This window comes from Phacochoerus africanus, chromosome 8, assembly GCF_016906955.1.
Source record: "Phacochoerus africanus isolate WHEZ1 chromosome 8, ROS_Pafr_v1, whole genome shotgun sequence".
In the NCBI taxonomy this organism is placed as follows: Eukaryota; Metazoa; Chordata; class Mammalia; order Artiodactyla; family Suidae; genus Phacochoerus; species Phacochoerus africanus.
Genome location: NC_062551.1, coordinates 71259397 through 71282164, shown reverse-complemented (window position 1 = coordinate 71282164; position 22768 = coordinate 71259397). Strand labels below are relative to the sequence as shown.

The 22768-nt window shown below is 46.2% G+C and overlaps 1 protein-coding gene across 1 annotated transcript in view; it reads right to left on the bottom strand.

Annotated features, from left to right (window-relative positions):
• Positions 1-17352, bottom strand: part of DISP3 (dispatched RND transporter family member 3) — a 35303-nt gene extending 17951 nt beyond the window's left edge. The window contains exons 1-6 of the mRNA XM_047791539.1: positions 16252-17352; positions 15112-15331; positions 3419-3555; positions 2375-2509; positions 1786-1946; positions 234-373 (exon numbers count right to left, since the gene is read on the bottom strand). Of these exons, the coding sequence (XP_047647495.1) occupies positions 234-373; positions 1786-1946; positions 2375-2509; positions 3419-3555; positions 15112-15331; positions 16252-17350 (1892 nt within the window). The 5' untranslated portion in view covers positions 17351-17352. The remainder of the gene's footprint in view (positions 1-233; positions 374-1785; positions 1947-2374; positions 2510-3418; positions 3556-15111; positions 15332-16251) is intronic.
• Between the last annotated feature and the right edge of the window lie 5416 nt (positions 17353-22768).

The following is a 22768-nucleotide window of genomic DNA, read 5'->3' as shown; positions in this document are numbered from 1 at the left end:
AGTGGGTAAGGATCCGGCATTGCCACAGATGCGGCTTAGGTCGTGACTGAGGCTTGGATCTGATCCCTGGCTTGGGAGCTCCATATGCCGCAGGATGGCCAAAAAAAGGCAGGTACTCACCAGTGATCATAGCTTTGGGGGGAAAGGGTGGCATGCTGAATGGCCCCCCATGGACCTGATGGATATTCCGGAGAGGAGGACATGGCCCCTGCCCCTCCACCTGCCTGGCTTACCTGGTCTGGCAGGTGTTCTCCAGCGGTGCCATGTAGAGGCTCCAGATGCCCAGGGCCGCAGGCATGGTGAAGAGCACAGCCAGCCAGCAGCAGGACACGATGAGAGACATGAACAGGCCAAAGTCGTGGACGGCGGGGATCTGGCGATGGGGGGGCATGGGGGGATGTAGGGTGTCAGGCCTGGAGCTCAGGGAGTCCAGGGCCTCTGCAGCAAGGCCCTCAGGGCCCTGGACCACCCCCAACTGAGGCAGGATGAGGAGGCTGGGGCTGCTGGAATGGAGGCACTGGCCTAGAAGGATGGCAGAAGGGAAGGGCTGGTGCCAGGGGCATGGCAGAGGGAAGGATCCCGCCTCTGGTCTACACTGCAGCCTCTGCCTGGATAGTGCCTGGCATGGAGCAGGTGTTCCATAACTGTTCTTACTTGGAGGACAGAGGAAGGCACACCCTGTGAGAGCAGGCTTGTGTCAGCGACGGGGAAGGGAGAGAAAGCTGCCAAGAGGGGGACAGGGAGGCGGGGGCCTAGGTGCCAGGGCTGCGCTCCAGAAGTGTCACGGGGACCTGTGTGCGGGGGTGGCAGTCAGAAGGAAACGAGTCAACAAGCAGAGAGGCCTTCCCTGTGAAACACTTTCCTGGTTGTCTCAGTTCAGCCCCTGAGGATCCACACATGAGGAAAGCAAGGCTCAGAGAGGTTCAAGAACCTACCTAAGGTCACACAGCCAGAAAAATGGCAGAGGTGGGATTTGAACCCAGGGCTGTCTATTTTCTGGATGTGGTTCTGTAGAAGGCCTGGAGAATCACAAAGTATCTAGTGGTTTCTAGGCAGGATCCTCAGCCCGGCTCATAAAAGCTCTCAGACTCAGGCAGGCTCACTGCCTTTTAGGTTCTGTCAACATCGAGGACCTGGCCTAAGATCCTTCTCCTGAGCTCAACTCAGAGACATGAAGAAGGGTGGGACCCCTGAGAGGACAGTCAGTGTGGGGGATGACAACGCAGTGTGAAGCCGGTGGGCGAGAGGGCCCTGGACTGGGGCCAGGAGACTGGAGCAGGCTCACCACTGCCAGCTGTGGGACCATCTGCCAAACGCCCTTCTAGGCAGAGGGTGGATTTTAACTAGGGAGCATCAATAATGAACACTACTTGGAGTTCCCACTGTGGTGCAGCAGATTAAGGACCTAGTGCTGTCTCTGTGGTGGTGCAGGTTTGAGTCTCAGCCCGGCATAGAGGTTAAGGATCTGGCATTGCTGCAGCTGTGGCACAGGTCGTAAGGGCAGCTCGGATTCAGGATCTGTCCTGGGAGCTTCCATATGCCGCAGGAGCAGCTGATAATAATATTATTATTATTAATAATAAACACTACTTGTATTATTATCATTCTCCCATTTGTTAAGTTCCGGTGATAACAATTAGTAACAAAAATGGACTCTAGGGATGTGGCAAGTACCCGGAGGTAGAGGCTGCGGCGCCCTCAGAGAAGGGGTGGGTGGGACGAGCAGCGGCCAGGGGTGTGTGGGCGGGGCGGGAGGCAGAGCCAGGGCAGAGGGCGGGCTCCCACCTGCGAGAAGACATTAGCGGCGTAGGCGGCAGCTGTGGTCAGGGAGGTGAAGAAGGTGGCCTTGCCAGCCGTCTGGATGGTGTGGATCATCCGTAGCTGCGGGTCTTCCAGGTGGGTGGCCTGGCGGTAAGTGTTGATGAACACAAAGACGTCGTCCACGCCTACGGGAGGGAGTCCCAGGCCAGGGGGGGCGACTCAGGATCACTCTGCTATCTCCAGGGTCAGACCTGACCTGAGCCAAGAATCCAAGCCCCACCCTCCATGCTCTTGGGTCCCACTGCCTCCCCAGAACTAGGCCCTTCCTCCAAACCTTAGCCCCCTTCAAACACTTTCCCCACCATTCTTAACCTCCACCAGGCATATCTACCCCTTTCCTTCTATCCTTTGGGGGCTCCATCCACCATATGCCAAGGATCTCCCACCATTCATACTCCCCACCCCACCCCACCCCCCGGCAACTCCAAGGCTCTGAGGTCTGAGAGGGGATGCTTTAGAATCCCCGTGGAGGCCAGGCTTTGCATCCTGGAAGCTCTTGGGGACAGAGTTCCCAAGTGGGAGGCCCATTACCATGGCAATGGAAGTGACTCACCAATGCCTACTATCACGAAGGCAGCCACCCCATTGAGGATGCCCAGGTACTGGATACCAAAGACCACGTGGTACAGGAAGAGGGCCACCAGGCAGCTGAGGCCAATGCTGGCAATCCCGAAGAAGGACAGGAACACTGGGGAGGGCGAGAGGCACAGGGGATAGAGCAGGGGGACCCAGCAGAACACACCCCTTCAGTGGCCCTGACCCCCACTGGGTCTTGCCTCACACACTCCCACCTCCAGGGACCACCTTCACCACCCCAACTGTGCCCAGCACAGCTGTCTAGGCCCAGGGAAGGGGCCAGGCAGGAGGCCTGAGTGGGAGATGAAGCTGTTTCCGAGTAAGGCAGGTTGTTCATGGGCCCTCATCTTTGCAGAACTTACCTCAAGTGCTAGTATGGAATTATTATATATTTAACGCCTGTCACCCAAGTAGCCTAGAGGTTCCATGGGGGAAAGAAGTATGTCTGTGATGCTCAGCTTTAGACCTCTGGCACCTTAGAGCATCTGGCACATTGTTGGTATCCAGTTAAAATTTGTGACATGAATGAATGAATGTCTTTTTCATATTTGAAGGTATGACCAATCTCTCATTCACATGGGCAATAAACAGTACCTACTGTATACACAGAAAGAAGCAGCTAGGGCACATGGGGAGGTGGAGGTGGAAAAGTGAACTGACCCACTAAGGGCAGCTGGCCTGGGACTATAAAACAGGCTATGGAATAACCCCTAAGGTGTCCGATACCCTATACTCTCCAAAACTTTTCAGCAAGGTTATCAGCAAGAAAAAGATGGTCAAAGGGCAAAAGGTTCCACTGTAGGAGGTCCTTGGATGGGGGCCCTTAGGTGTGGTCCCACCCACCTCTGCACCTTCAGCCTACCTGCCTGGGGTTAGGAGATGATGGCTGAGCACCCCTCCCCCTGACAGCAGTTTCAAGACCATTTCTGGCATTCCTGAGCAGGAAGGCTTTGTCCAGAGAGAAGCACACTGGGAAGAGAGAAGGGGCTGGCTCCATGCGGGGCCTTCAGAGAAGCCCTACCTGAGCAGGAGGTGAGAATGTAGACAAGGGCGGCGATGCAACTGCTGCTGATGAAGGCCAGGAGCATGTCGTTGTTGAAGGTTCTGCGCACCTCATAATCAAAGAGGTCCGTCCCCCCATATAGAACCTGGACTTTGCTGGGGGAGGGAGGATACAGAGAGAGGAAAGACGGAGAGGATCAGAGATGGAGGAGGACTGGGAGACATCCACCTCACCAGAGACTCTTAGCTTGGCAGTACACTGGGATCACCTGGTAGCCTCCAAGAACCCTGATGTCCAGGCCATACTCTAGACAAACGAAGTCAGAATGTCTGGGGTGGGGCCAAATCATCAGTGAGGTTGAGACCACTGCTCTACAGAGACAACAACCAATTACAGCCAAACTCTGTGTCACCTTCCAATTCTCAATTACTCACAGCAAAATTCTAAATTCAAACCAGCTTGCAGATATTCAGTTGTACACAGCTATTCAGTGTGCATTTAACAGAAGTTATTCTTAAAAGAAAAACATAACCAAGCTGGTCAAGTTGAGTTTTAAAATACAAACAGGAGTGAGATTTGCATCTGACCAAGATGGAGTAACACAAGACAAAATCTAGATTTACCTCCCAGTAAAACTAACAAAAAAGGGGAAAATATATGAAAATAAGACTCTGGACATGAGACAACAAAGAATGATGATCTCTGAGAGATGAGAAACAAAAGGTGCTCTATAGTTACCTCGACTTACTGGCTTGAGAGTTTCCAGGCCTATGAGTTACTGGACTTCTCAAAAGAGGCTGAAAATGTTTCCAAACTTGATGAAAACATTATAATCAAATTGCTCAAAAATCAGTGCCCAAGAGAAAATTTCCAAAGCAGCCTGAGGAAAAAGATGCACTACAGAGGAATAAAAATAAGGATGACAGCAGATTTCTCTTCAGAAATAATGCAAGCGAGAGGATGATGGAGCAAGATCCTTTACCTACTGGGAAAAAGTCAACCCAGAATTCTATACCCAGCAAAAATAAACTTAAAACACAAAGGCAAAATAAAGACTCTTTCAGTATACAGAAGCTGGAAGAATTCATCTCCAGTATACCTGCAAACATGTTAAAGGAAGTCCTGGCAGAAGGAAAATGATAACAAATGGAACTATATATGTGTATCTACACACAGGCACAAAAAGGACTGGAAATAGTAACAACATAAATAAATACATAAAATTTCCTTGTTACTTATATATATCTTTTAAAAAGATAACTGACCACTTAAACAAAAATGATAATAATGGTGATGATGTAATGAGGGATTTATAACATATATGAAAATAAAATGTATGACCACAATAGCATAAAGGCAAGAAGGAAAAAAATGGTGGTATACTATTCATACATGAAGTGGTTTAACATCATTTGAAGGTATACTTGTAGTTTAAAGATGTATACTATAAACCCTGAAATAATCACTAAATGAAATAGTCATAGCTTAAAAACTAACAAAGGAAGTAAAAATGGATTAATAAAAAATTCTCAGTCCAAAAGAAGGCAAAAGGGAACTAAGACTATATAGGACAAAGAGAATAAAATAATACAGTCTTAAGTCTAACTATAGTAACAATGCATTAACTATAAATGGTCTAAATGCCCTAACCAAAAGTCAGAAAGTGATTAAATTTAAAAGAATCAAGAATTAGATGCCTACAAGAAACTCACTTTAGATACAGGGATAAATAGGTTAAAAACAAAAGTATAAAAAAAGATACACTACACTAACACGAATTTTTAAAAAAAAAAGCTGGAGTGGTTATATTGAGAACAAATGAAGTAAATTTCAGAGAAAAGAGTATTACTACAGATGAAGAAAGTAATTTAAAAATGATAATGGGTAATGGGGTCAGTTCATCAAAAGGATACAACAATCCTAAACACCTAATCACAGCGTTTTAAAATACACGAAGCAAAAAGTGATAGAAATGAAAAAAGAAATAGACAAACCTGCAATTATAGTTGGCTATTTCAAAACCCCTTTCACAATAATTGCTAGAACAATTAGACAGAAAAATCAGTAAAGGACACAGACAACTTAAAAAACACATTCAACCAACTTGACTTAGTTGACAGTTATAGAACACCCCACCCAACAGCAGAATATACAATTCTTTTCAAGTGCAGAGGCAACATTTCCCAAGCCAGACTGTAGTCTAGACTCAGTAAATTCAGAAAAACTTATGTCACACAAAGCATGTTCCCTGACCACCAAAGAAATAAATTAAGGAGTTCCCATCGTGGCAAAGCAGAAATGAATCTGACTAGGAACCATGAGGTTGCAAGCTCGATCTCTGGCCTTGCTCAGTGGGTTAAGGATCTGGTGTTGCCGTGGCTGTGGTGTAGGCTGGCAGCTGCAGCTCCAATTAGACCCTTAGCCTGGGAACCTCCATATGCTGTGAGTGAGGCCCTAAAACAGCAACAAATAAATAAATAAATAAAATTAATTAATTAAAAATTAGCAACAAGACAATATCTGAGAAATTTCTAAATATTTGGAGACTAGCACATTTTAAAATAATACAAGGATCAAAGAAGAGATCAAAAAGGGAAATTGAGAGTATTTTGAATTGAATGAAAATGAAAGCACAACAGTCAAAACTTGTGGGATGTCCTAAAACAATGCTTAAGGGGAATTTTATAGCAATAAACACCTGTATTAGAAAAGAAGAACGTTTTAAATCAATGATGTCAGCGCCTACTGCAAGAAAATAGAACAAGAAAAAATTATACATAGAGTAAGTGGAAGAAAGGAAATAATAACGATCAGAGTATAAGTAAACAAAGAGGAAGACAATAAAGAAAAATCAATGAAACCAAAACCTAGGTCTTTGAGGAGATCAATAAGATTGATAAACCTCAAGCCAGACTGATCATGAAAAAAAGAGATAAGCCATTACTACAGTTTTTATAAGTATTCAAAGATAATAAGGAATATTATTAATCACTTTGTACCAACAAATTTGACAATTTAAATGAAATGGACAAATTTCATGAAATATACTACCAAAGCTTGTGAAAGGATATATAAATAACTTTAATAACCTTACATGTATATTTAAAAATTTAATTTGTAGTGAAAACCTTCCCAGAAAGAAAACTCCAGATCCAGTTTCACTGGTGAATTCTATCAAACGTTTAAAGAAGAATAACACTAATTCTACACAAACTTTACAGAAAACTGAAGAGAAGAGAATACTTCCCACTTCATTCTGTAATACTGGAATTACCCTGATTTTTTTTTCTTTGTATGGCTGCACCTGCAGCATATGGAAGTTCCCAGGCTAGGGGTTGAATTGGAGTTGCAGCTTCTTGCCTACACCACAGCTGCAGCAACTCAGGATCTGAGCTGCACTGCAACCTACACTGTAGTTTGTGGCAACACCAGATCCTTAACCTACTGATGATCAAGGCCAGGGATCAAACCCACATCCTCATGGTTCCTAGTCAGGTTCTTAACCCACTGACCCACAACAGGAACTCCAGAATTACCCTGATTTTGATACCGAAATCAAACAGTATACATTAAGAACATAAGCCAATAAACAAAAAGTAATAATAGAATCTAACATTATATAAAAAGGATAATTATCATGACTAAGGAGGATCTACTTCAAGAATGCAAAGATGGTTTAATATTCAGAACACAACCAATGTAATTCACCATATTAAACTAAAAAAGAAATGTATGATCTCCCTACAGATGCAGAAAGCATTTGAGAAAATCCAATGTTCATGACTGATTTTTTTTTAATAAAAAACTATCAGCAAATTAAGGATAGAAAGGAATTTCCTTAACTTGATAAAGGACATCTACAAAAAACCTACATACTTTGGTTGGAGATAATACAAGGTTGTCTGCTGTTTTCACTTTTATTCAACATTGTACTGGAGGTTCTAGCCAGTACATTCAGGCAAGAGAAAGAAATAAAAGGCATCCAAATTGGAAAGAAAGAAGGAAACCTGTCTTTATTAGCAAAAGACATAATTAATTACAGAGAAAATCAAATTAAATCTGCCAAAAAAGTCTAGAACTTATAAGGAAGCTTAACAAGGTTGCAGTATCCAAAATCAGTTATATTTCTATGTATTAGTTACTAACAATTTGCAAATAAAATTTTTAAAAAATTTACAGTAACGTAAGAATATGAAATGGGGTAAAAGACATCAGATATGCCATATTCGTTGGTCATGAGACTCAATATTGTTAAGATAATCAGAGTTTTCTTACGGCTCAATGGATTAAGGATCCAGGGTTGTTACTACAGTGGCTTGGGTCGCTACTGTGGCATAGGTTCAATCCCTAGCCCAGGAACTTCCACATGCCATGGATAGGGCCAAAAAAAAAAAAAAAAAAGATGTCAGTTTTCTTCAAACTGATCTGTGTATTTGACACAATCAAAATCAAGATCCCAGCAGACTTTTATTTAGAGGAATGGAAAAATTGATTCTAAAATTCATAGGGAAAGGCAAGGGACCGAGAATAACTAAAACAACTTTGCAAAAGAACAATAAATTTGGAGGACAAGACATAGTATAAAGTTACCATAATCAAGAGAGTGTAGTATTGGTGTGTGAATAAAAAACTAGATCAATGGAACAGAAGAGTTTAGAAACAGACTCACATATATATGTACAAAAGATTTTTGTCTAAGAAGCAAAGGCTATTCAGTAGAGAAAAGTGATCTTTTCAATAAATGATGCTGGAACAATTGGAAATCCATATAAAAATAACAAATAAATATCAGCCCTTTAGACCATATACAATCCATGCCTTGAACCATATAGAAAAATTACTTCAAAATACAATACCACAGAACTAAATGTAAAACCCTATTTTAGAATGGTCAATAGATCTAAATAAACAGTTACCAAGTTCACTAATGAAGGTAAATGGATATCAGATAAGCACATGAACATGAATAGGAATTAGGGAAACTCAAATTAAAATCACGATGAAATCACCAGGAGTTTCCTGATGACCTAGCTGGTAAGGTGTTGTCCCTGCTGTGGCTCGGGTTCAATTCCAGGCCCAGAACTACTGCATGCCACAGGCCTGGATCCTTCCCCCCAAAAATCACAATGATCTATCACTACACACCTGGTTGAATAGATAACATTTTTAAAATTGACCATACCAAGTGTTAGAGTGGTTGTGGAAGAACTGGAATTCTCATACACTGGGAATGAAAAATGGTAAAGCCAACTGGGAAAACAGTCTGGCAATTTCTTAAAAAGTTAAACACACACCTACCATAAGACCCAGTCATTTAACTCTTAGCTATGTATGTAAGACAAATGAAAGCCTAAGTCCATACAAAGGCTTATACATGAATATTCATAGCACCTCTATCTGCAATAACCAAACCTGGAAACAGCCCAAATATCTATAAATAGGTGAGTAGATGAACAAAATGTGGAGTTTCCAGACAGTGGATATTATTCAACATTTAAAAAGAATAAACTATCAATACATGCAATAACATGGATACAATCCAAAATAATTAGGCAGAAGGAAAGAGGTCAATCAAAATTGTGCATGGTAATGATGCCATGTATATAAAACTGCAGATAATGAAAGCCAATATAGAGCGATAGAATACAGAAGGTGGTGCCTGGGGTGGCAGTGGGAAGGAAAGGTAAGGCAGGATGGAGTGATTATCAAAGGAACATGAGTAAACCTCTGGGGGTGTTGGGTTCATTCACTCTCTTGATTGTGGTGAAGGTTTTATGGTGTACAAATGGGTCAAAACTAATCACTTTGTGAACTTTAAGTACATGCAGTTGGTTGTATGTCAACTATAATTCAATGAAGCTATTTTAAAAACCAGACAGGATAAAAAAAAACAGATATTTAAGTAGAAAAGATATTTGGATTAGCTACTTTGTTGAATTAAATGGGTTAATTGATCTTTCATTAGAGTAGAAAACTGAAAGTTCAATCAATTGTTCATTCATTCATTCATATAGCATTTATAGAATGCCTTCTAGACTCCAGGTCCTATCTTAGTTACTGGCTTTAAAAAGACACAGATCCGAATTTTTTTCTTTTTTGTCTTTTTGCCTTTTCTAGGGCCACTCCCACGGCATATGGAGGTTCCAAGGCTAGGGGTAGAATCAGAGCTGTAGCTGCCGGCCTATGCCACAGTCATAGCAATGCGGGATCTGAGCCACATCTGCAACCTACACCATAGTTCATGGCAACGCTGGATCCTTAACCCACTGAGCAAGGCCAGGGATCAAACCTGCAACTTCATGGTTCCTAGTCCGATTCGTTAACCACTGAGCCACGACAGGAACTCCACAGATCCAAATTTTTACTCTCAAGTACAAAAGAATAGCTCATGCAAGACCAATACTCCTGCTTAGAACTACTATGAAATCAGATAAAATTGAGAAATCATCTGTTTGAGGACATTAGAGACTTCCTGAAGCAATGAGATCTAGAGGGCTAAGACTCCAGAAAGGGAAGAATCTACAAAATATAAGCTTCCCATTTACAGCTGTGTTTACCCTGGTGGCAGCTGTTGATTCTGAACACAAGCAGGAAGCTAAAAATCTAGGCTGGGAGTTAGAAAGACTAGCTGAGCTTTGGGCAGAGACCTGCAGACCAGCATAGCATAAAGCCAGTTTCTTGCTCAGCATTTCTGCCAAGTACTTGGGGCCCTGTGTAGTATCAGGCTAAAAATCTAAGCAGAAAGCCTCTGAAAAAGCAGAGTAGAGATATTTTTAGTAGTTTTGAGAGACAAAGATTAGTTTTTGGAATGTGTCAGGGGAAGGGGTGCTGCAGAATACACAAGGCTTTCAGTTGAAAATCCTAGAGAACGAAGGGCAAACTAAAGGTATGTTGAGACTTTTCAGGACTACAAACCAGCCTTGACTACATGTAACTGCTAACTGTTTAAGTGCTAAGCCACAACTCCATCTGCCTAGTGGAAGGAAAGACAAAATTTCTCTGGAAGAAATAACATTATCTGGACCTCTATGTTTTTATACACTATGTTCATCGCTCAGTAAAAATTACCAGGCATGCTCACTGGCAGGACCATGTGACAAAAAAACAAGCGAAAGAACAGATCACAGAGATAAATCCCTAAGTTATCCATAATGGCCAGTTAACTTAATATGCTTAAGAACATAGAGGAGAATATGGACAAAATAAACTAGGTGTTGAAAAATTTCACAAGGAATTTAGATATATAATAAAGAATCATTGGAAATTCTCAACAGAAAAACATAAAAGTAACATCAAAGTCTGAGTAGACGTTAAGATTAGATACAGCAAAACTAGAACACACCCTCACACCATGCACAAAAATAAACTTAAAATGGCTGAAAGACCTAAATATAAGACAAGACACCATCAAACTCCTGGAAGAGAATATAGGCAAAATATTCTCTGACATCAACCTTACAAATGTTTTCTCAGGTCAGTCTCCCAAAGCAAGAGAAATAAAAGCAAAAATAAACCAGTGGGACCTAATCAAACTGACAAGCTTTTGCACAGCAAAGGAAACCAAAAAGAAAACAAAAAGATAACTTATAGAATGGGAGAAAATAGTTTCAAATGATGCAACTGACAAGGGCTTAATCTCTAAAATATACAAACAACTTATATAACTCAACAGCAAAAAAACCAATGGAAAAATGGGCAAAAGACCTGAATAGACTTTTTTTCCAAAGACGATGTACAGATGGCCAACAAGCACGTGAAAAAATGCTCAATATCCCTGATTATTAGAGAAATGCAAATCAAAACTACCATGAGATACCACCTCACACCAATCAGAATGGCCATCATTAATAAGTCCACAAATAACAAGTGCTGGAGGGGTTGTGGAGAAAAGGGAACCCTCCTGCACTGTTGGTGGGAATTAAGCTGGTACAACCGCTATGGAGAACAGTATGGAGGTACCTTAGAAATCTATACATAGAACTACCATATGATCCAGCAACCCCACTCTTGGGCATATATCCGGATAAAACATTCCTTGAAAAAGACACATGCATGTTCATTGCAGCTCTATTCACAATAGCCAAGACAGGGGAAAAAACCCAAAGGTCCATCGACAGACAAATGGATTAGGAAGATATGGTATGTATACATAATGGAATACTACTCAGCCATAAAAAAGAATGAAATAATCCCATTTGCAGCAACATGGATGGAACTAGAGACTCTCATACTGAGTGAAGTAAGTCAGAAAGAGAAAGACAAATACCATATATGATATCACTCATATCTGGTATCTAATATACAGCACAAATGAATCTTTCCACGGAAAATAAAATCATGAACTTGGAGAACAGACTTGTGGTTGCCAAGGGGGAGGGGGAGAGTGGGATGGATTGGGAGATTGGGGTTAACAGATGCAAACTATTGCTTTTGGAATGGATTAACAATGAGATCCTGCTGTGTAGCACTGAGAACTATGTCTAGATACTTGCAATAGAGCATGACAATGGGAGAAAAAATTATGTATACATGTATGTGTAACTGGGTTCCCATGCTGTACAATGGGAAAAAAAAATTGCATTGGGGGAAATAACAATAAAAAATAAAAATAAAAAATAAACTAAAATAAAAAAATATAAAAAAGATTAGATACAGTGGAAGACAGGACCAGTGAATTGGAATATCTAAACCAAAACATGGAAAGAAAAGCTAGAATAGAAAAACTTGGAAAAGAGCATTGAAAACACATGGGACTTGTGTAAGACAGGCTACAGAAATGCACTGTACAACATAGGGAATACAGCCAATATTTTATAATATCTGTAAATGGAGTGTGACCTTTAAATTTTTTAAATACATTTTTAAATGAAGAAAGCAGCATGCCAATTACCCAGACTCTTCAGCTTACCTTTCCAGCTTCCACCTGTTATTATCAAACATATATATATTTAAAAAGAAAACACATGGGATTCTGAAAATATCTGTGTACTTAGAATCCCAAAAGGAGAGGTGACACAAAATGAGGTATAAACAATATTTGAAGAGATACAGCCAGGAAATTCCTAAAACTGATGAGTTATCAATCCATAGATAAAAGAAGATCTGAGCTTCTTAAGCAGAACAAATACTAAGAAAACCACACTAATATATATCATAGTGAGATTGTTGAAACCAAAGACAAAGAAAATCTTAAAAGCAGCCAGAGGAATAAAAGCAATTCTTCAAAGGGGGAAAAAAAGATTTATGGCTGACTTTTCACCAAAAATGATAGAAGTCACAACACGATGGATTGACATCTTTAAAGTATTAAAAGAAAATAACTGTAAATTTATAATTCTATACCAACAGAAATATATTTCAAAAATGAAAGTAAAATAAAGATGATTCCTATGCAAACAAAGCAGAGGATTTATCACCAGTTAAGTCTGCATTAAAAAAAAAATACTAAAGAGAGTTCTTCAAATACAAGGGAAATGATCCCAGAGGGAAATATGAAATTGCATAAAGTAATGAAAGGCAGCAGAAATGTAAATTTGTAAGTATAAATGGATCCTGAATCAGTAAAATAATTTCATGTCTTATGAGGTTTAAAATGTAGGTAGAATTAGGAGCTCCCTGGTAGCCTAGTAGTTAAGAATCTGACATTCTCACTGTTGTGGCTCAGGTTCGAACCCCTAGCCTGGGAACTTCTTCATGCTGTGTGCGTAGCCAAAAAGATATATATATATAGAATTAACATGCGTGCAACAAAAATGCAAAAGGCTGAAGGGGTATAAATGCAATGAATGAGTTCTAAGATTCTAGTATATCAGGGATACAATTTGCATTATTCTGAAATAAGTCAAGGTGTATATTGCCATCTGTCAGGCAACCAATAAAAGACTGACAAAAAAGACTCATTAATTCAAAAGAAGGGACTGAAGCAAGTCTACAGAGGTCCTGCTTGTCACCACTCCTATGACGTTATGGGGGGATGGTAAGGGGAAGAGAAGTTGTTTTGTTTGTTTGTTTTTTAAACCCAGGACAGAGGTTCTGTCTCAGCAGCTGAACATATCAAGCAGAGGTAATTGTTGGTATCTGAAACCTTAAAGATCCTTCTATAGCCATCCCCTCCCAGATTCCCAACCCAGCCAAGTACCTTTCCCTGGGAGTACTTCCATCCTCTATCCATCCAGCCACCTGAACACCCACCCATCCATCCATTCCCCAAATAAATCCCTACTAAGAGTTGCCTGGTACTGTGCTAGGGGCTAGTTCTACAGAAAAGAAGCAGGAGCAATCCCAGTCCTCAAAAAACTCACATTCCACTGAGACATAATTAAACCAGAACATTCTCAGACTTTAATATGCAAACAAGTCACCTGCAAAGTCTGTAGGTCCAGGACAGGGCTTGATATTCTGCATTTCTAATAAGACCCCAGGTGAAGGTGATGCTGATTCAAGAGTTGCGGTTTGAATGACAAGGAGTTTAAAAACTAAAATACAGTGACAAGTGCTATGACAAAATTATAGCTTAGAGAGGTGAAACAGCTCGCTGAAACTCCCACAATGACGTGGGGTAACCAGCATCTAAACCAGATATACCTGACTCCAAAGCCTGTGTATATTCTCCCTTACGGAGAAGGAAAGGGGCTGTGGATGTGGGAAGGCTGGTCATTTAAGGCAGCCTCGAGTAAAAGTTGCCTGGGCTGCATCTTAATGGATGAACAGGGGTTTGCCTGGCAATGGAGCAGGGCTGGGAGAAGGCTCTTAGTGCAGCCACCGGAGTAAAGACACACAGGGTGAGGGCTCTGGATTGGAAAGCCTGGATTTTCAATCCCACTGCACCAATTATACGCCTTAAAATTTTGGACAGCTTACTTTATTGTACTGTGTCTCAGTTTCCTCAACGGTAGTATGGAAAGAATCCTAATAGCTTCATTGGGCTGGTGTAAGAATTCAGTTAGGTGGTATGTATAAAGGGCTTAGAACAGTGTGTGGCACAGATGAAGCACTCAATAAATGTTAGCTCTGATTATTCTAGCAGTTACTCAAAAGGGAAGGAGGGTGTTTCGGAAAGAAGGATCCCGCCTGTGCCAGGGGCTGGCTTGTCCAGGCGGGAGACCAAAAGGCACAGGAATTACTGCCCTGCAGGACTGACAGGTGCTCTTTTTCTGGGGAGGGGCCCAGCTGATTTCTCAGACACACATCCCAAGGATTGGAGGCCAACCAAAGGACCCACTGCCCCAAAGCTCGTTCCCATCTTTTAGTTCCTCTCCTCCTAAGGACTGCAGAGGGAGTGCAGGATTCCTCATCTCCATTTTACCAGGAACCGAGGCCCAGAGAAGTGAAGTCACTTGCCCACTATCTCCCTGGATAGGAGAGGCAGAGAGGAACTCCTTACTCCCTGGTCAATACTCTTTCCAGAAAGCCTTTTAACACCATCTCAATACACAAGACCTCCAGGGCAGACGTTCCTCCAAAGCTGTCAGGTTCATTAACCATTAGCACTTATCAGGAAAAGTGCTCTTTCATCTGTCAGAGTGATGAGGAGGATGTATCTGGCTCTGCCCCTGATGTGAATAGACAGACTTTCTAGGGAAAGGTTGCAGGGAAGGGGATCTGGGGTGTAATGAGAAAGGAGCACCTGGAAATCCATTTCCTACCCAGTTACTTCCCTTTCCTCCTACAAACAAGGGCAGGCACACACCGGATGCAGCTGGACCTCCTACCTAGTGGACTGCTTGGCCAGCATGGCCACGTAGGTGACCACGAAGCTCTGAAACTTAGCTCGCTGCTCCTCCCAGCGATCATCCACCGAGTAGTAGTTGGGCAGGGGCGCTCCAAAGAGGATCTCGCTGCGCAGGAGGGAGCTCTTGAGGTTTTCTGCGGAGAGGCCCTCGTCCACGTACCAGTAGAACTCAGGGTGAGTCATGGCCAGCTCTAGGGAGCCTGCAGGGGCAGGGGTGGGGGCCCAAGGAGCTCAGTAGGTCAGCTCCCACCAACACTCCATCAGTCATTCTGTCCTCTGCAACATCTCACCCCCTTTTTAGGCCGCGGGGAAACTGTCCCAGCTCGGGCTGCCTCCAACTGTCTCTAGTAGGACAGCGGGATGGTTAGGAGAAATCACAGCTGTCCAAGAGGCACTGCCCCCGCCACGATCTGCGCAGGTGGCACCCCCGACACTGACATCTTCATTTCAGTTTGAACCTCACCTAATTCCAAGGCTCAGGCTCTACAATCATGTACCTCCTTCCCCTTCCAGTCCTTCCTTCATCTGCTTAGAACCCCGCCCAGTTCCCACCCAAGCTCCACCCCTACAGCCTGCCTCTGGCCCCGCCCCATCCTTTCTCAAGTCCTAAATGTACCTAACTCCACCTTGATCTTCCTTCAACCCCAGCTTCTCTCCAAATGTCCAGTTCTCCATAACCACACCCCAGCTTCCCTCTAATCAGCCTCACACCCAAGCCCCATCCTAAATCTTATCTAACTCTGGCCACAGTACAACTCCCAATGTCTCTCAATCTAGGTGTGCACCCAAAGCCTTTCTTGCCTCCCTCAGATCCCAACTCACACCCAATCCCACCCCCTGACCTTCCTCAATGAATGGCTCCCAGGCCTGCCCGGCCCTCAGTTCCAGCCAGACTCCACCAGTTTCAACCCTATCTTCCTACAAACGGGTAAAACACCTAAACAAGAATCAAGCCTTCCCTCAACCTCCAAGCCCGGACCCCAGCCTTATTAAGGGCCCCCAATGCCATCCCTTAGAAGCCCCACCTACCCTCAGGCTCCACCCCTTGCAAGCCCCACCTCCAGCCTCCTCCAGACTGGGTCCCTAAGGCCCTGCCCCAGCCACACCTAGGGCTGCTCACCCCGGATGTCGGCCAGGTCCTGGCCCATGCCATCATAGTAAATCTTGCCACCCCTCTCAGTAGGGAAGAAGTAGGTCATGAGGGAGCTGGGCGGGGAGCAGTAGGAGTAGGAGCCGAGAGGCAGGTCCTTGAGCACTTCATGAGGCTTCCAGCAGAACTCCCGGAAGCCAGGGTGGTCCATGATCTTGCGCTCAATTTCGTGGATTGTGACTAGCCGCTCACTTGTGAAAATATTGCGCTCTGCGTCGCCACGTGCCAAGAAGATGAGCTCGATGCGCCAGTGCGCGTGCGTCTGGGTGTTGGCGCTCACGTAGGAGCGTGAGTAGTCCCAACGCGAGGCGCCCCGGCGGGCACGGCTCTGATTGGCCGCGGCCGAGGGTGGGGGTGGGGGGCTGAGTTGGCGCTGCCCATTCTTGGCCGGCCCCTGGCTCAGCCGGGCTTCACTCTGGTTGGCAGCCGGGCCTCCCAGGGGCGGAGTCTCACGCCGAAGACGTCCGTTCCGATGGGCGGCTGCCTTCCGAGCTGTGGCGCTGTCCCAGGCCAAGTCTGGGCCAAGCTGCGCCGCTGTAGGGAACGTACGCGGGGCCCTGGCTACTTGCCGGGAGCGGTTTCCTAGATGTAGCTGCTGCAGCTGCTCGGAGATGAGGCGCTGGAGTGTCTCGGAAGTGAAGTCGGCCAGGTCGCGCCGGTTGCGGCCCCAGGACCCAAACTGGGACTTGAGAGCCAGGGTGAGGGCGTCGAAACGCTGGGAGGCCTCATGGTTGCGGATCTCAAAGGCGTTGTAGGAGATGTCAATATCCAGAGGCGGGTAGTAGAGGAACATGAAGGCCGACAGCGCCGTGGGGATGCTGCAGCCCAGGAAGAGCACCAGCCCCGCACAGCACGGATTGGTGAAGGCCCAGCCCAGGGTATTCCAGAAGCCCGAGGCTGGGGGCCCGGAAGGCAAGGTCCAGCGCCACCAGCAACACTGCCCCCCGGCCCCAGCTTGGGGCCCCGGCTTCTGGGCCCTCCTAAAGGCCTCGCTCGCTGCTTCCTCCTCCTCTTCCTGTTCCTCCTCTAGCCATACATCCTGCAGCAAGGGGTCATCCTCCGAGTCCATAGCCTACAGGAGAAGGAGAGGGTCAGCAGGCTGCCCAGAGAGAGACGGTGGTGCCCTGTAACTGCAGTGGCCCAGCCCTGAGCGTTAGCCCTGCCCCCTCTTAGCCAAGACAAATACCGCAAATACTTAACATCAAGCAGACATTTAACTCAACTGAATTCAACCACATGTGTACACAAGGAAGAAAAAATCCTGTTATTTGCTCATCATACCTCCCAACTAGGTCAGGGCTTTCAAGGCCGCAGAAAAAGGAGACTCAGAGCCCAGTAGCAAACAGAAGAGCTCTTTCCTCCCTGTGTAAGAGACATTGAGGGGAATTTTGACTATGCATGATTTCCCAATTTTTGCTTCATTCTCTGATTTTAGAACTCAAAGCCAGTGTGAGTTGCGACTTCACTTCTATCACTTTTTTTTTGTCTTTGCCTTTTAGGGCTGCACCCGCAGTATATGGAAGTTCCCAGGCTAGGAGTCGAATTGGAACTGCGGCTGCCAGTCTACACCACAGCCACAGCAACGCGGGATCTGAGCTGAGTATTCGGCCTCCAACACAGCTCACGGCAACGCCAGATCCTTAATCCACGGAGCGAGGCCAGGGACTGAACCTGCATCCTTATGGATACTAGTCAGGTTCATTAACCACTGAGCCAAGATGGGAACTCTGCAGTCACTTTTATTGGATGAGCACCTATAAAGTACCTTCCCAAAGTATAAGGATAGAAGGGAAAGAACACGCTTTTTGGATTCAGACAGACCCTGTGTGGGATCCTGGTAGCGTGAACATGGGCAAGGCAGTGAACCTCTCTGACCGTCAGAGTCTTCATCTACAAAACAGAGGTGACCATTCCTGCCGCTCATGACTGTGGGAAGGGTCATGGGTGGAAGCTCTCTGCAGTTTCTGTAGTATATTAGTTATGATCTGTCACATGAACAAATTTCTTTGCTTCTCTCTGGGGACCGTAATGTGCTCAGCCATTGTCCATGAGGCTCTGCCAGGGCTGGGTGCCTGTCATGATTCTCTTTAAGACCTCTCAACAGCTCCCCACCCCCTCTTTGGGACCCTGCAGCTGCAGCCACTGCTTGTCAGGCTCGGACCACTTAATATGCAACGCCACGGACGTCAAAGCTTTGGGCACAGGCAGGCACCGGGCATTTGTCTCCCCAAGTCTTGGGCACAAGCAGCAGGAGGGCCTGGCAGGAGAGGGCAGCCTGAGGACTCCCACAGTGTGGCCCAAAGGCAGGAGGCCTTCTGGCATCCCTGGGCATGGCCTGTCCCCTTGTCCTCCCTGCCCTCTGTTTGGATGGAGAAAGACTCACTACCCAGTGAGACGCCAGGCCGGGAGAGGAGGAAGCTAATTATGCCAGAGCTAGCTAATTAAGGCTGCCTTTCCTATTAACATTCTCTAGAATGCTCCATTTCAATTAGATGGCCTGTCCGGGAAGAGGGGGCTGCCGTCAGCCCAAAGAAAGTGAGGAAGAGAGGGACGAGGGGGAGGAGGGGAACAAAGACAGAGAAATGGGACATGGGAGAGATGAGAGAAGGATGAACATGGGAGAAAGACGGAGAGGAGAGTGGGTTAGGGGGCAGGGGTTGGAGACTGAGATGCAAACAGGGAAACAATGGAGGAGAAAAATCAGAAGGGTGAGTGAGGGGTGCGGAGAGTGGGTGGGAGAAGAACAGAAGACTGGAAAGGGAGAGCAGCCAGGAAGGGGCAGGAGCCGCTCCTGTGATATGCAAGATCCCTGGGGATGCAAAAAGAAACTTTCCATTTCGGATGGCCCAAAGGGCGCCTACCTGCCCTGAGGCCCAATCTGCCTTAGCAGAAAACTCCTGGGAGTGAACAAGAGGCAGCTCGCCCTGTCTCCGAAGGAGAAACCCAAGTTTGCCTGTGTGGGGTGGGGGGAGCCTTCATCCCATTCCTAGCCACTGAAGGAGGAAGCTGATGGTGACGATATAGCCGAGAGGGCCAGGGGCCGCTTCTGCATGTTCTTCTGGGGACTAAGACCATCCACAGGCCCCCAGCCTCAGCCTGCCTTGCCCAGGGTACAGTTTACAATGTGTTGATGTGTGAGCAGGTCAAAGGTCAGGGTCCTGAGTCATGTCAGCACTCCCTGGGTGATCCCTCCATCCCGCTGCTACTCCACCAGGAATGCCACTTCCCCAGGTGTCCAACTTGAAGACACCTTTCAAGACCTTGCTCAAGTGTCACCTCTGCCAAGAAGCCATCCCAGATCTGAACACACACACCCCCTCTGCTACTTGTCTAACCTTCTCACCATGCTTTGGGGGGTAAAATTACTTGAGGGATGGGGAGGGAAAGGAGTGTAGCAGAGTGTTAGCAGCCATAGGTTTTTTGTTTTGCTTTGTTTTCTTTTTAGGGCCACACCTGAGCATATGGAAGTTCCCAGGCCAGGGGTCGAATTGGAGCTGCAACTGCCGGCCTACACCACAGCCACAGCAATGCCAGATCCGAGCTGCACCTGTGACCTACACCACAACTTGCAGAGCTTGTGGCAACACCGGATCCTTAACCCACTGAGTGAGGCCAGGGATTGAACCTGCATCCTCATGGATCCTGGTCAGGTTCTTAACCCGCTGAGCCACAACGGGAACTCCAAGAGCCCTGATTTTGGATGGGTTTGGGTACATCTTGGCTGTGTGACTCAGGGCAGGCAGGGTAACATTTCTGAGCCTCAGTTTTTCCATCTGCAAAACAGGGCTAATAGCACTCACCACAGAGGATGCTGGCTGATCACAGGGGCCTGGTAGGTCTAAGTGCTTGGGAAATGACAGCTACTATTTATTTATACTCTGCTTCTCCACAAAAGCTGTCATGTCCTAAAACGCGCACGTGGCCCACTGTATTTGCCAGAGCAATACCGCCATCTCACAGGTCCTTCCTGCGAGGTGACTTTAAGCCTTCTCTCCTCGAGAAACAATGCATTTCTTTCCTTGAATCTGGGTGGGCCATGACCACAGTAAAGTGGTGCGCAGTGACTTCTGGGGCTGGGTCATAAGGGAGATGCAGCTTCCCCTTGGCTCTCCTGGGACACTCATCCCTGGAATCCAGCTGCCACACCGTGAGGAAGCCCAAAGCAGCCCAGGCAGAGAGACTGCAGGCAGGAGCTCCTGCTGACAACCTGGCTGACAGCCAGCATCAACCACAGATGTGAGTGAAGATGCCTCCAGTGGTTCCGGGGCCCCAGCCATCAGGGAACCCCCAGTTTTCTAGTCTTCTCAGCTGAAGCCCAAGTACGGTGGAGTTGAGCTCATGCACCCTCTTCTGTGCCCTTTCTTGACCCACAGAATCCATGAACATAATCTAGCCATTGTCACTCATCATTAAAGTTTGGGAGAGTTTGTTCCATAGCAACAGTAACTGAACAAGTGCAAAAGACCTCTGTCCCATGTGTGTGACTCCATGCCCTGCAGACTGCACCTGCTAGATTTAAGTGACCAGAAAACTGAGCACAGCCATTCTGCCCCCCAATGAGACACCCTCAGCCCTGCAGACATGAACTTCAAGGGAGCAAGGACTTGGCTGTTGTGTTCCCTGCTGTCTTCCCTTGGCCTAAAATACTCCTGGCTGGGGGGAGGGGGGCCCAGTGCTTTGCAGCTATTTGTTAAATGAGGAAGGGAAGGGGATCCCTGCAGAAGCTGGGTTAGATGTTATGTAGAACTTTCCCCTGGACAGAGTCAGACACCAAACAAGCCAAGTGTAGGACAGAGAGTACGGCTTCTTCTGCCCGGGGTGGGAAGGGTCACAGGGGGTATGAGATGGATGAGCAGGAAATGGACCTGACGAGTTCTCTATCACTCCCTCTCCCTATCACCACCCCCCCACCCCAGCCACCTTCTCAGTCCACCCCTGGAAAGAAAAGCTGTCATGTGGCAAATCACCAGAGCGATGCCCGACCAACATGGCCCCAGATCCAGCTCACCTGCAACTTTTAATGTGGCCCTGGGCATGTCTCATGCCCTCTTGGTGCCCTATTTCTGCCATCAGGCAGTGGGATTGTAAAAACCCAGGTCCCTCCAGCTGTGACCCCCCCCCCCAAATCTCTGAGAAGCCCTAGTCTGCGGGCCAAGGCGGGTGCGTGCAAGCCGAGAGACCCCACCAAATCAAGGGAGGCCCAGCTGGCAGGTGGGGTCTGAGACCAAAGCCTCAGCTGGCAAGCACAGCCTCAGCATCCCTTCCCAGTATGGGCCTCATGTTGCAAATTTGTTTTCCTTTCTCAAATGATGGGGATTGATTGGCTTAGTGAAGCGCTCCAGCTGCTCCGTGGAAAGGACATAAGGAAAGTTCCTTTGATACCTGTCATTGGCCCAGACAAAGTGGGACTGTGATCATGGGAGACTGCAATCATGCCTCTGTGATCATGGGGACTGTGATCTTGGGGGACTGTGATCATGGGGACTGTGATCATGGGAGACTGTGATCATGCCTCTGTGATCATAGGGACTGTGATCTTGGGGGACTGTGATCATGCCTCTGTGATCATAGGGACTGTGACCATGGGGACTGTGATCTTGGGGGACTGTGATCATGCCTCTGTGATCATGGGGACTGTGATCTTGGGGGACTGTGATCATGCCTCTGTGATCATAGGGACTGTGACCATGGGGACTGTGATCTTGGGGGACTGTGATCATGCCTCTGTGATCATGGGGACTGTGATCATGCCTCTGCGATCATAGGGACTGTGACCATGGGGACTGTGATCATGCCTCTGTGATCATGGGGACTGTGATCATGCCTCTGCAATCTCCCATTAGGGTGCTTCTGCTCAGTGACCAGCGAGAGTGCTCTCTCCCTCCCTCTCTCTCCATCTGCCTCTCTCTCTCTCTCTCTCTCTCACACACACACACACACACACACACACACACACAAATCAGAAAGAGTCAAAGTCAAACTCTGGCCTCCAGGAGCCCGTGAACCAAGGTGGACACACATTCATGGAACAGGGTCTCCCTCCTCTTGAGAAAAGCCAACGAGGCAGCCACCTAAAAGGAAACAGCAGGAGTTCCCGTCGTAGTGCAGTGGAAATGAATCCGACTAGGAACCACAAGGTCGTGGGTTCGACCCCTGGCCTTGCTCAGTGGGTTAAGGATCTGGCGTTGTGTGCAGGTCGCAGATGCGGCTCGGATCTGGCTTGGCTGTGGCTGTGGTATAGGCCGGTAGCTGTAGCTCTGATTCGACCCCTAGCCTGGGAACCTCCATATGCCGTGGGTGCGGCCCTAAAAGGACAAAAGACAAAAATAAATAAATAAATAAAGGGGGAAACAGGGAACCCCGGGGAGCCTTGGCAGAAAGAACCTGGCCCAGTTTCAAGGGCCAGGCTTGGGGCATCCCAAGGCCACATTTGCAGCATAATCCCAATTTTATAACAGAAAAGTCTTTCTCTATATATGCATTAAAA